General features: G+C 38.2%; 4 protein-coding genes across 5 annotated transcripts; 2 read left to right on the forward strand and 2 right to left on the reverse strand.

The window, feature by feature from the left end:
- Positions 1 to 1,141: 1,141 nt before the first annotated feature.
- On the forward strand, positions 1,142 to 4,360 carry LOC126590989 (RAN GTPase-activating protein 1). The gene is made up of 2 exons (XM_050256519.1): positions 1,142 to 1,426; positions 2,530 to 4,360. Exon 2 carries the CDS (start codon positions 2,542 to 2,544, stop codon positions 4,165 to 4,167), a length of 1,626 nt encoding a protein of 541 aa, XP_050112476.1. The 5' UTR covers positions 1,142 to 1,426; positions 2,530 to 2,541; the 3' UTR covers positions 4,168 to 4,360.
- On the reverse strand, positions 4,322 to 6,491 carry LOC126590990 (chloroplast stem-loop binding protein of 41 kDa a, chloroplastic). Its single transcript, XM_050256520.1, has 6 exons — positions 6,063 to 6,491; positions 5,610 to 5,731; positions 5,338 to 5,440; positions 5,125 to 5,263; positions 4,738 to 5,015; positions 4,322 to 4,639 (listed from the first exon to the last, which is right to left on the reverse strand). Exons 1-6 carry the CDS (start codon positions 6,447 to 6,449, stop codon positions 4,457 to 4,459), a joined length of 1,212 nt encoding a protein of 403 aa, XP_050112477.1. The 5' UTR covers positions 6,450 to 6,491; the 3' UTR covers positions 4,322 to 4,456.
- A 2,127-nt stretch (positions 6,492 to 8,618) lies between these two features.
- LOC126590994 (uncharacterized) lies at positions 8,619 to 10,478 on the forward strand. The gene is made up of 4 exons (XM_050256523.1): positions 8,619 to 8,924; positions 9,020 to 9,148; positions 9,515 to 9,760; positions 9,846 to 10,478. The coding sequence occupies exons 1-4, from the start codon at positions 8,715 to 8,717 to the stop codon at positions 10,329 to 10,331; spliced, it is 1,071 nt and encodes a 356-aa protein (XP_050112480.1). The 5' UTR covers positions 8,619 to 8,714; the 3' UTR covers positions 10,332 to 10,478.
- Positions 10,479 to 10,556: 78 nt separating this feature from the next.
- Positions 10,557 to 12,874, reverse strand: LOC126590995 (uncharacterized). 2 transcript variants are annotated; one of them, XM_050256526.1, is made up of 5 exons: positions 12,609 to 12,874; positions 11,497 to 11,910; positions 11,318 to 11,395; positions 11,178 to 11,249; positions 10,557 to 10,955 (listed from the first exon to the last, which is right to left on the reverse strand). In XM_050256526.1, exons 1-5 carry the CDS (start codon positions 12,666 to 12,668, stop codon positions 10,761 to 10,763), a joined length of 819 nt encoding a protein of 272 aa, XP_050112483.1. In that variant the 5' UTR covers positions 12,669 to 12,874; the 3' UTR covers positions 10,557 to 10,760. The 2 variants fall into 2 exon arrangements, with proteins under 2 accessions (XP_050112483.1, XP_050112482.1); XM_050256525.1 differs by having other exon boundaries at positions 11,497 to 11,916; positions 12,609 to 12,869.
- Positions 12,875 to 13,210: the final 336 nt, after the last annotated feature.

The raw sequence follows: 13,210 nt of genomic DNA on the forward strand, positions 1-13,210 counted from the left end.
AAATTATGTCGGTGCAAAACTAAATTGAGAAATTGTTTGTCGGAAAGTGTTTGAGAAACTATATTTCGTATCAGTATTATATTGGTGAACTATTTAATAGGACAAATAATATGTATACGTTATTTTTTATATTCAAAGAAACAAAAATATGATATCTTTAACATTTAGGCCTAAGTACAATTAGGCGGAGTGGTAGACACCCTTGTTTTGAGTTAATAAACTGCTCATGGTGAAGCCCAATACAAGAAAATGACTAATATAGCACAAGTGTACCACTTCAGTTGCGTACCGTACCAACGAAATAAAGGCATGTAAGTTGTTCTCAAGAGACGTTCGTCATGTTATTTATGTGTGCGCGTGTGCATGAAAAGCAATTTTTAGTGAGGAATACGGCTCGGTACACCAAAGTGTAATAATACAAGTGGTTGAAATTTTTTTTTCAAATATTCAACTACTTGTATTACAACACTTTGTACTAAACCGTGTTCATGACATATAGAAAAATCTCTAGTGTCCTTCAATTTCAAGTCCACACGATAAAGTTTAAGGCCCAACTCAAATTTCTCCAGAGACCTAAATCCAATGTCAAAGCCCAACTCAACCATCAAAAATCTCAACCGACGTAAATCTCGTAAATAACCGCAAAACTCAGGGCGTTCATTTAATTGGGAGGGAGAAAAAGAATAACCGGGACGACTTAGGGGTGTGTATTTAATTGAAAATTTAAGAAATTTTAATAGATTTATAAATTTATGGATTTTTATAGAGTTTAACTGATTTGTAGAAATTTCATGTAAAATTTTGATTCAATTCTCTCGAAATCTCATGGGGAGAGGTGAGATTTGTGGATGCTTAAAATACACTACAAAATCTCTCAAATTCCCTCTAATTCCTCAACTTTTCCAAATTTTTTAAATCCTAATTCTAATTAAATACACCTAGAATATTATAAACTTATTTAAAATTCTAAATACATTCGGATTTCTAAGGATTTTAATAAACTATATTAAAATCCTAATTGAATATATATTAAATTTTAGAGAATCGCTTAAAATTCAAATTAAATACCCCTAAATTCATTAAAAGAATTAAACTTCTCCAAAATTCCAATTAAATACACCCCTTAAATTGCACGCTTTCGCTCCCATTTTTTTGAAGTTGGAAAAAAAGATTTGGGGATTTCATGATTTCCCTCCAGTTCAAATTCTTTCAATTTTTCTAATTCCGCCGACGCATCTTTTTTCATATGATTACTCTCTGAGAGCCACACACACCAAAACCCCATACAGATTCGATTCGTTTCCGAGAAAATTTTCACTTTCCCGGAAAATATATAATATTATCCGAACACAAAGCTTTCTCTCTCTTTCGAACTTTAATTTCTAGGGTTTGTATTCTCTCCTCTCTGCTTCCCGAGAAACAGCAGGTACTGTTTTTCTTCATCCAATTATCAAATTTCTTGTTTAATTTTTATGGAGGATAAGAAATGAAGATCTTGTACCATTTTTAGTGTTTGGATTGGCGGTTATGAGATGCTGAATTTTCTTGGAATCCAAACAGGAAATTTTGTGTTTTTTCTTTCACTCTACAATCCTTACGTTAACTTTTGGTTTCCTCTGGATCGCTAAATTGTCTTTACGTGAATTCTTTGTTAGGTTTGGAAAGCATTGGTCATTTGTTTTTGGAATTAGATATTGAAGTTTTGTGATTTAAAATCTTCAAGAATTCAACTTCAAGAATTCTTTTCGTATCGTTCCAATTTTGTTCATATGAATAAAGAGTCTATCGTTTGTTTCTTTGATGAATTATTCGAATTATGGATCAGAAGCTACTTAGTCATGAATGCGAAAGATTTGATATTTTATGGGTTTTTCTTACAAGTTCGATGTTAAAGGACTCATCTTTATGCTGATGGAGGAGGGTGTCATATATTCCCGAAAATTATCTATTAAGCTGCTTTTGCCTTACCTTCTATTAGGGCGAATGAGGGGCGTGTGCAATAGTTTTCGTTTGAACGAAATACAATTTTTGAAAAAGCATCATTTACTCGCATTTCCTTGTTTTCTTAGAAGTATTTTAGTGGTATTTTAGTGGTCATGTGCGGTGTACAGAATTTGAGGTTCAGCAATTTGTTTGCCGATTTGGAGTTGTAGTTATTTAGTCTTCATATAACTCATCGGAAAACAAAAAGTATGATAATGCATACCGCTAGTTTGAATCACTTGATTTTCTATGAAGGTAATTGTGTGAATTTGAGGTTCAGCAATTTGTTTACCCTTTTGGAGGTTTAGTTATTTGGTCTTCATACAAGGCGTTTGAAAACAAAAATACTACTGCTAGTTTGAAGTACTGTTTAAATTACTCGATTTTCTGTGAATGTAATCATGTGACGGAGAATAATCAGTTACTGCTGCTACTTTTTGTTATTTAGATCACCTCGTGTCTCTTTTATTGGTTCCCTTCCTTACTGTAACATGTATGTTTGCGTTGATCATCTTAATTTACTATCACTTCCATGCATGGTTCCAGGTCACTTTTGACATGGATTCTGCTACACAAACTTTCCACCAACGCACGGTGTCTATCAAATTATGGCCCCCGAGTCAGAGCACCAGGATACTGCTTGTTGATCGAATGACCAAGAATCTCATAACTCCGTCCATTTTCTCTAGAAAGTATGGCCTGCTTAGTAAAGAAGAAGCTGAGGAGGATGCCAAGCAAATAGAAGATATAGCCTTTGCAGCTGGAGACCAACATTTTGAGAAGGAACCATATGGTGATGGAAGTTCGGCAGTTCAAATTTACGCCAAAGAATCAAGTAGGCTTATGCTGGAAGTCCTAAAAAGGGGGCCCAAAGTAAAGGAAGATGGAGAGGTGATGCAGTATGAGAAAGCTACTGCTAGCCATGAAAGTGTCTTTGATATTTCTGGTGGTCGCCGGTCCTTTATTGATTCTGAGGAGGCTTTGGAACTGTTAAAACCATTGAAGGAACATGAAAAATCTTACACCAAGATATGTTTTAGCAATAGAAGCTTTGGTATGGATGCAGCCCGTGTTGCTGAGCCAATCTTACTGTCTATCAAAGATCAACTGAAAGAAGTAGACCTGTCAGATTTTATTGCAGGAAGGTCAGAAGAAGAAGCTCTTAAAGTCATGAACATATTCTCTTCAGCCCTGGAAGGATGTGTTTTGAGGTATCTTAACCTTTCAGACAATGCCATGGGCGAAAAGGGTGTCAATGCATTTGGGTCACTTCTGAGATCACAAAACAATTTGGAGGAGCTTTATCTGATGAATGACGGCATATCAGAAGAAGCTGCAAGAGCTGTTTCTAAGTTTATCCCATCCACTGAGAAGCTTAGGGTCCTTCAATTTCACAACAACATGACAGGAGATGAGGGGGCAATTGCCATCTCTGAAATGGTGAGGCGTTCACCTCTCTTGGAGGATTTCCGTTGTTCTTCCACAAGGGTGGGTTCTGAAGGGGGCATAGCTTTAGCTGAAGCACTTGGGACTTGTACCCATTTGAAGAAGCTTGATTTGCGTGACAACATGTTTGGAGTAGAATCCGGGATTGCTCTGAGTAAATCCCTATCTGCTTTTGGAGATCTTACTGAAATCTACCTGAGTTATCTGAACTTAGAAGATGAAGGAACAGAAGCACTTGCCAGTTCTCTCAAAGAGACTGCACCTTCGCTTGAAGTTCTGGAAATGGCTGGAAATGACATTACAGCTGGATCGGCTGCTGCTCTAGCAACCTGTATAGCGGCAAAACAATTCCTAACCAAGTTAAACTTAGCTGAGAACGACCTGAAAGATGAAGGTACAATTTTGATTAGCCAAGCAATTTCAGAGGGTCATGGTCAGTTAACTGAGGTTGATTTGAGCACAAATTCGATTAGAAGGGTTGGAGCAAGGGTTTTGGCGCAGGCTATTGTGAACAAACCCGGGTTCAAGTTGCTGAACATTAATAGCAATTTCATATCCGACGAGGGGATTGATGAGGTAAAGGAAATTTTCAAGAATTCACCAGATGTGCTGGGACCCTTGGATGAGAATGATCCTGAAGGCGAAGACCTTGACGAGGAGGCTGATGATGAAGGGGCTGATGACAAGGATGATTTGGAATCAAAGCTTAAGGGCCTTGATATTAAGCAAGGGGAGTAAAATTATTGACTCATGCAGTTTGCTGTCTTTTTTTTCTTCATTTGATTCGAAACTTGTTCGGATATCAAATTTTCAGATAAGTTAGACTGTTTCTGTATGAGCTAATTTTACAGTTCTGTTGTTGTACACTAGGCTCGTATTTGGACGTTCGAGATTCAAGTAAGATTCAATGTTAAAGATTTCAGCATTTTAATTTTGTTTACTTAGATGATGACATCTAGTAAGTTGCTTCCTGATGAAAAAATAAGTACACAGATGCAAAAATTGAAAAACCATTATTCCTGATTGATCACACTGCTACTGGAACTTTAAGCGACTCGAGTATCTTGTCATCTAACTCAAATTTGATGGCTTTCTTGTCTCTCCCAATCTTCAAGTACTCTTCAAATCGCTCCTTCAAGTCCTCGGCGAGGTTTGTGGTGGACTTCCATCCCAAAATCTCCTTGGCAGCTCTTGGTTCTGCATAGAAGTGCTGCAAGATATACGAAAAATCGACAATGTCAAGTACAGAGCGACTGCGCGATGCTTTGAAACTCATAAGTGCCCTCTTGTATCAATAACATTTCTTACCATGTTACGGAATGGGAAGGCTTTCTTTGCATCAACTCCAGCAGCTTTTGGATCATAATGGACTATGTTGGCAGGGCGTCCGGCAGCTTGAGCACAAAGTTTTGCCAATCCGTCGAGAGTCACAGCACGCTCGCTTACAATGTTGAAGATGTTACCAGATGCAGCATCCGGGTTCTCAACGGCTAGAGTGAGCATGGAGGACAAGTCTCGAACGTGGGAGATGTTGGTAAGTTGCATTCCGGAACCAGGGATTGGAACTGGTCTGTCCCTCACAATTCCTGCACGCAGGATTATCAGAAAACAGCATTGTAGTTTTGTGATGCATGAATGAAACATCAGAGAAGTAATGAAACATCAGAGAAGTGCTTATTCGTGTTATCTACTTACGGTCGAAGAACCACTCCTCACAATCTTTGTTGTTGCCGGAGCCTAACATGTACTGGGGACGGAAAATTGCCCAGCTACCAAATATCTCTGCAATGTACTTCTCTACTGCAACATGACCAGCATCTGCTTTAACAGCATCCTGCAAAAAGTGAAGATTTGAAGACACAAGGGATTAGGATATGCAACGAGGGATTTGAAGACACGAAAACATACGCCTTCAACATGAGGAGGCTCCTCAGTTGGTTTATAAATTCCAGCACTGCTGATGAACAGAAATTGCTTCGCACCGGAGCTCTTCGCCCAATCTGCCACAGGCCTATAAGTATCCAAATTAAATTAGTATGATCTGTTTAGTTCCCGACTAGCTTCATTTTAAGTTCCGCACAGGGCGCTCAAAATCTCGGGCTGACCCTGACAGCGTATGAACATACAGAAAAAGGCTGCACAAGTTGAAAAATGGGTATTCAAGCATTGAAGAAACAGACCTCACAGTGTCCAAATCTTTGCCATTGTTATCCAACACAACATCAAATGCTGCTCCTTCGAAAATCGTCCCAATTGCCGCGGGTTCTCCCCACACTGTCTTCCCTCCAGCACTTGTAATTTCCTAAAGAGAAACAAAGGAATACATTCAGATCACACAACAATTCCAACGTTATAAAAAAATAAGGACACGTTTTGGTTGCTTCTGAAATAGCTAAAACAGCTTTCTGACAATCAAAAGCGCTTCTAATTGTCTTTGGAATGCTACTTCAAGAAGCACTGCCAGATGCTTCTTCAAGAAGCACTTCCAAATTTCCAATGAATATTTTCAGTGTGTTTGTAATGAAATCACTTCTAGGGTCAGTGCTTAATTACTAGAGAAGCAATTCCGAACGAGTCCTGAGATTAATCCCACATCGAAAATCTAGAAAGAAAAACAATGTGGAGATATTAACTGAGAATCTGGTAAATGGGGGCTTCTTCATCTTGTCCGAGCTTTCTTCACCAACTGTCAAGACTGTGACATCGTAGCCGGAACCGAGAAGCTCTTTGGCAAAGTAGAATCCGATAACCGCATGGCCACCGCTGTTGGTGTTGACTATCAAGACCTTTTTCTTCTCCTCCGCACTGGCCTTGATGCTGAAGGAACAATGGTTGGAGCGCCTGGAAGTGGCAGGGTGTGTGAGGAAAGAGTGAGAAGCTGAGAGGGAGGAGGGGAGAGTGGAGAAGTGGGAGGAGGAGGAGAGAGAGAGGCGGGGGAGAGGGGAGAGAGACGGCGGAGAGAGGTTGGAGGGTGTGGAGGAGAAGAGCACAGAGGAGAAGGATGAAGCAAGAGTGGCCATCGATGACTACCAGTCTAGTTGCTGATTGTGTGAGAACCAGCAATTTTTAGTATAAGATAAAAGAAAAGAAAAACGAAAAAGTTCTCTTTTTGTTTTTTATTTTATTTTAATTCCTTGAGCTCATTAAAATTTGAGAAATGCTAAGGAATTTTTTTTCAAAAGTGTGATTTTTCATGGATTTTCTGTCACATCATAATTTAATGTTAATTTTCGTGTTAACATTATAAAATATTGTCAAAAAAAAAAAATGAGATAGCAAAAAGTCTATAAAAGGTCCCACTTTTGAGTCTATCTCCTTTCAAATTTTAGTTTTGGATACACATGGAGATGAAAAAAATAGAAAAAATAAAGGAAAATAAAAGTGAGAAAAATGATTGCTAATGATAATTAACTTCCAAAAATGTTAGTCAATAGCGTAATATTAGGAGTGGCCGCAATTGAAGATAAAATGAGAAAAAATTGGTTAAGGTAGTTTGAATACGTGAACCGAAGACCTACCAATGCTCCAATTTGACAATGCGTTTATGAGACAGAGGCTCAGGACAAAATGGTAGAGGAATACCTAGGAACACTTGAAAAGAGACTCTAAGAAAAGACATGACGTACTTGTAGCTAACGAAAGCCTTGGCACAAAACCGAGTACAATGACATTCTAAAATTTATACGGCCGATCCACTTAATGGGATAAGGCTTTATTGTTAGGGGTGTAATATCCACACACCCCTTATTACTTCTCACACACCCTTCTAATTTTCGGTCGTCGGATCAAATGAATTGAAGAAGATCAACAGACAAAAATTAACAACTGGTGTGTGAGAAGTAAAAAGAGGTGTGTAGATAGCACACCCCTATTGTTATTGTTGTATGGTGGAAAACCAAAAAACATGTGTACTTATTTAAACTAGAGATGCTATGAGTTGGGAAAGCGAAAAGAGAAATGAGTATAGTTCTTAATTTTTTTTAACTAGTAGATTATTGATTTTAAAGTGAAACTTACGTGTTTGTTGATTCTAAATGTATTAATAAACATATAAAGGTTAAAAATTTAAATAATTTAGTACTTATGTTTCAGTAAACACAAAAAAATCAAGAACATAAAGAATTACAATAACCATTCCATGTAAGTAAAGCAAGAGAAATGCAAGCCCACGAAGTCACTCAAATAATAATACGCATTGCACAATGAGTTTCATATTTAGAGAAAATATTAATGATTGTTGAATTGACAAAAGATATTTAAAGAGATAAAGTTGACATTTGATTTGAACAAATCATCTACAATTCACGATTATCTATAAATTCACTCAAGTTAGATCACGCGTTGTGCAATGAGTTCCAAACTTTAAGGTATAATATTACTAGTGTTATATCGACAAACGACATTTAATGAGATGCGACATTTGAAGTGTGTTAAGCTAATGATCTTAAAACACAATGATTGGATTTAAAATAAATTGATCAATTACGATTCCATGATCATTCATGAATTTACTCATATTAATTATAACACGCTTTGACTATAACAGTAACAACTACAATATCACGTGTAATTATATATTTAAAACGAATCAACATACCATTAATGTTATTATCCATCACAGGATGGTCTAGGAGTTGGCGACGAATTTCAGGCCAATATTCCACACGGCATGTCTTGGTTCAATTCCTGACGTTGAATTCCACGATGGTGGTAAGGAAGAGACTGAAATGCTTTCATTTATCTTTCCGATCCGTGAAAAGGTGAATGTCGTGACAAAACCACAAGCTAATCTCCTTTTTTTATTTTTTTTTAATTTTTAACAATCGATATTATCTATTATAAGGGGGAGGGGAAATAAGTTAAGCCTCATAATAAACTAGCAATAATGTAGTTCAAATTCGTATTTGACGAGAATCGAACCTAAAACCTCTCACTTACAAGTGAGCTAATTCCTTTTCTAACGAAAAAAATATATATAACGGTAGCTGATGTTACTGTTACACACAATAATTCTTCTCCACACCCCACACCTCAAAAAAGGCGACGAACTTTGTTAGTGAAGAGATAGGAAAGAAGGGGAAAGCTGTGGTTCAGATCCACTCTGAGTTGAAGGATCTTGAGATCAATAATAATTTGATTGATTGACTATTTTTGTAACGTTGCCGTTCGGCTCCTCTATATATACCAAATTAAATAAACCAATTAAATATCCCACATAATCTCAAGCTCCAGCAAAACCCAAAAGACTAGCCGTTGCTCCCTTCTCCTCTCTTCTCTCCCAAAAAATGGCAGCTTCAGTGGACACGCCATCGCCTGCCCACCTCAGCAAGCAATCACTCATGGCTTCTTCTTCTCCGGTTTTCAGCCCCTCCTCCGATAAGCGCTTCTGGAGCTCTCTCCGCAGCCGGATCGATGCGCTTCTCGACGATCGGAACTCCAAAATCCCAATTGCTCAGAACCCACCAAATGCCGATCCGTCTCTGCCAATTCAAACGGTGAGTTCTTGGTTTTACTGTAATTTTTTGGCTATTGTTCAATTGGGGTTTCTGCTGTGGTTGTGGATTTGAATGTTTTTACTTTTTTTTTGTAGGAAAATAATGGCGGAGAAACAAAACCTGCGAGAGCGAGGAAGGAGGACTCGTTGCTTTTGATGAGAGGGTTCGATTCCATAGCTTACACTTTGTCTCAGCTCTCCAACACTTTGGATAATGCTCTTCAGGTAAAGTTCGATCCCGTCTGCAGCTAAAGATTTGAACTTTTTACAAATTTTGTCACAGTAAAATATATGTATATCAGATCTGAATTGAAAGAGATTAAATTGGCGATTTTTCAAGGGTACGAACATGTATTAAGTGCGGATGCTTAGAAATGACCCATGTGGTGTATGAGACCGATCAGACGGTGTTGTACACCGCTCAATGTGCCACAATGATGGTATTTTTCGGTGTTCGTATAGTGGAAGAACCCTAAATAGTAATGTTTGAAATTTGAAATTTGCTTTTTGATTGCCTGAACTGTAGAAATTAGTCACAACCGATGTGGGATTTCAGCTTATGGGACTACTTTGTTTGCTGTGTTTATATAGGGAGCCAACGATCTAGCTAAGCCACCCACATTGACAGAGATATTCCATAGCCATCTGAGCAACTTGGAGGCGAAGAGTAAAGAGAAGGAATCGGAAGAACAGCAGAGTGCAGAAGATTCCCATGTAGGATTGAAGAGGAAATTCGACGATAGTCATTGCTCAGAGGAACAAGGAGATGAATCCAAGAAAGAAAATGAGCACGAGCACGGAGGCCCGAAAGACGGGAAGCTGAAGAAAGCAAAAAATGTAGGTTTCTCTTTTGTTCATTGTCAAATCTTTGCTGGGTTCTGAGTTGATTGCTAATCCTAATTGTGTGCTTATCTTTCCACAGCTTGCAATTTCAATGGCAACAAAAGCAGCTTCGTTTGCCCGGGAACTCAAGTCGATAAGATCGGATTTATGCTTTATGCAAGAGCGCTGTGCTCTGTTGGAGGAGGAGAATCGGAGGCTCTGGGACGGGATGGACAAAGGGTTGAGGCCTGAGGAAGATGATCTGGTGAGGCTTCAGTTGGAGGCACTGCTAGCTGAGAAATCAAGACTAGCAAATGAAAATTCAAACCTGGTTAGGGAAAATCAATGCCTCCACCAGCTTGTGGAGTACCACCAGCTCACCTCCCAAGATCTCTCTGCTTCGTATGAACAAGTTGTACAAGGGTTGTGCCTAGACTTCTCGTCTCCTCCACGACCGACAGCAGACGAGGCAAATGGTGAAGATGGTGATGCTGCTGCTGATAATGAAGTTTATCAGACACCAAGAAGTAATCTTTTTGGCTTCTCTGCCTCGCTTGATGACGAGTGTTCTCGTGGAGATCATTAGGGAATGGTTTCGAAGATTGTTTTGTTCAGGTTCGAAATTAACTTTCGCAGATGTAAATTTTGATGCCATTGACTTTTATTCTGTGATTTCACTTCACCAGAAACATAAGTATCAATGGAAATTATTGCTTTACTTTGTTTTTCCGAACTTCGTTTCCCATGTAAGTTTCAAAAAGGAAATTCCGACACCAGTTCTCAACAAGGAAACATATCAAATCAGAGAATATAGATGAACTTAGATTCTTCATTAAAGACCACAAAAGTTGCGATTCAACATTCAAGCAAGGAACCATACATCATTTCGGTAACCAAGTACTAAACCGAACTTAAGCTTCATTGTTAAAGCTACTACTGCCTACGGGTTTCCAAACTAACCGGTTTCACACTTTACAAAATACTTGCTAAGCCAATCCAGCTACTGTTTAAACCATTAAGAGTGCTTCTTTCTCTTGTTCTTAGATGCAGACTTGAGATCTTGAGCAGAATCCTGAGGAGAAAGTGCATCACGTGCTGCTTGAGATGAGAAATTCATAAATGTTTCAGTAGCTTTCGATAAAGTTGAAACCAAAATCACGTCCTTCATTTTCTCCATCACTTCAGAAAACGCATTAGTCCCTTTCTCAAACTACAACCAAACAAAGTAAACATAATAATCGCACATTGCTCCGCATATTTAACGGAAACAAGGACTAGAGTTCAAAGTACTCCAAAAAAATCCAAGACTACATGCAAAAGCAGCAAAACTATCATCTTCTTTTGGTTTTTTTTTTTTTTTCCTTTTAATCCTCTGAATACTGTTATAAACCTGTTATAAACTACGGTCTCAAGGTAGCAAAAATAGTCTTACCCCTTCAAGTTTGGCATGAGCAACTTCCAATTTCGAAGTAAGCTCATGGTTCTCATTTGTCAAGTCTTCAATCTGCACACGAGGACGAAATGTCATATTTCTAGACAATAAGATAGTTCATGACGACAAACGGAAATAACCTTCTTCTGAGAGTCGATGTACAAGCTTTTGTATCTCTTCTCTGGGCTTTCAGAAAATCCAGGGCTTCTCTTATTTTCCTATTTCACAAAATAAAAAGGGGTTCTTTATAAGGAACATAAATGAATTATAAATACATATAAGTAAGTAACAAAATCTTATTCCACGGCGAGGTGATTACCTTTGAGTTCATTTTTTCCAAGAGTTGTAGAAGATAGTCCATTTTTTCTTCCATGCTTTTCTCGCCCGAGGTCTGTCCTTCCTCCAAGTTTGTCCCATTCACAGGGGGTTCCTCCAAAAGAGGCTGCTCATCTTCCGTCTCACTCTCACTAACAGTTTCGTACACAGGCTCTATGTCCCCGTTTTGAACAGGCGTAACACTGTTACGAATGCGCAGAGAACGCCTAACAATGGCATCGTACTGCTTGACTCTCTTTCTTGAATGAGATGGTTTGGCAGATTTTTCTTGCATCCTAAGGTTTGAGTTAGTTTTCGGGCTAGCGTTTTCGGGGTGCTGTTCCACTCTCTCAGGAGCAGGATTTGGTCCCTCAGATTGTGGTTTCTCAGTTTCAAATGATGCATTTGTTGCCTTAGGCTTTAACTTCAATACCAGGATCACGTATTAGTAAATCAAACCATAACTAAGCAATTAAACTAGTTTTTTTGCAGAGAAAACATCAACACTCGGAACAAATTAAAACAAGAACTTCCACTAAAATTTCACTAAATCAAATAATACTTTCAGCACTAAAAGGCAATAAACCAACACATCTCTGACCTTAATCACAAACCCTAATCCCATCACCATCCCTAAACAAAAAACCAATTAAAAATCAAACCTTGACACCTAAAAGGCAACATAATTATAAAACAAACAGAAAATCAAGCACAGGACACATAAACTGCTAGCTCGTTTGGATGTGTATTTAAAATGATTGAAAGTGCTTTTAGATCCAAAAGCATTTTATGTGCTTTCTACAAGAAGCTGTGCTTTTCCAGATAGCATAAGTACTTTTTTAGAATTTACTTGTATTTTTAATGAATATTTTCAAAAATATTTTCTCTAAAACGCTTTCAGTTATTTTAAAAGTTTTAAAAGTAGAATCTCCACAAGAAGAGAACAATTAACCCATTAACCAAGAAATCAAAAATTAAAAAAAAACCATAAAAATATTTAACGTGAAATTAAAATGTAGCATGTGGGTTTTGCAAATGTAAAATTAAAAAAGAAAAAAAAAAGCAAAAAGCTTCAATATTTACTGTAAAAAAAATGGCAGGAGAGAGAAATTTCACCGTGTGAGGCTGAGCTTGCGCCATTTCTTCTTTCCTGGAAGCAGCTCCCCTCTTCCCCATCTCCCTCTTTCTTCTCTTTCACTTTTCAGAGCTCTGCTACTTCTTCTGACCATTTACTGAGAGAGCAAGTGAGATTTTAACTTGTCCTTGGAAACGTAAAAGGACCAGATGGTAATTTTGGACCGTAATTTTCGAGAACTCTCGATCTCAGCCGTTCAACTTCGATGCCTTATTTAAATTGTTCAATCTGGCCCTCTAATTTGTCAGTGTAATATTTGGCGCCCCTTGCATATATTTTGACCTTTCTCCGTGGGTTCACTTTATAAGAAATTTGTGCCCTTGAAGTGGGCCGGGCCGGATCTTTTCCTCTTCTTCTGGGCACATAAATTGGGCCCATCAGTAATACTAGCGGCCTACTTACGAAGCAGCACTTTGCTTCGGTTTGGCCCATCAATTTTGTTGAAAACACCCCACAACTAAAATTTCTCCGTATGAACAAAAAAAATAAAAAAATTCCCGTCCTCGTGTTCATCACTCTCAACTCAAGAGTCCAATTCCTCATAACCGATTGTGTGCTTGGCTTGTGTTTTCAGTTGTACACA

This window comes from Malus sylvestris, chromosome 11 (genome assembly GCF_916048215.2).
Source record: "Malus sylvestris chromosome 11, drMalSylv7.2, whole genome shotgun sequence".
NCBI lineage: Eukaryota > Viridiplantae > Streptophyta > Magnoliopsida > Rosales > Rosaceae > Malus > Malus sylvestris.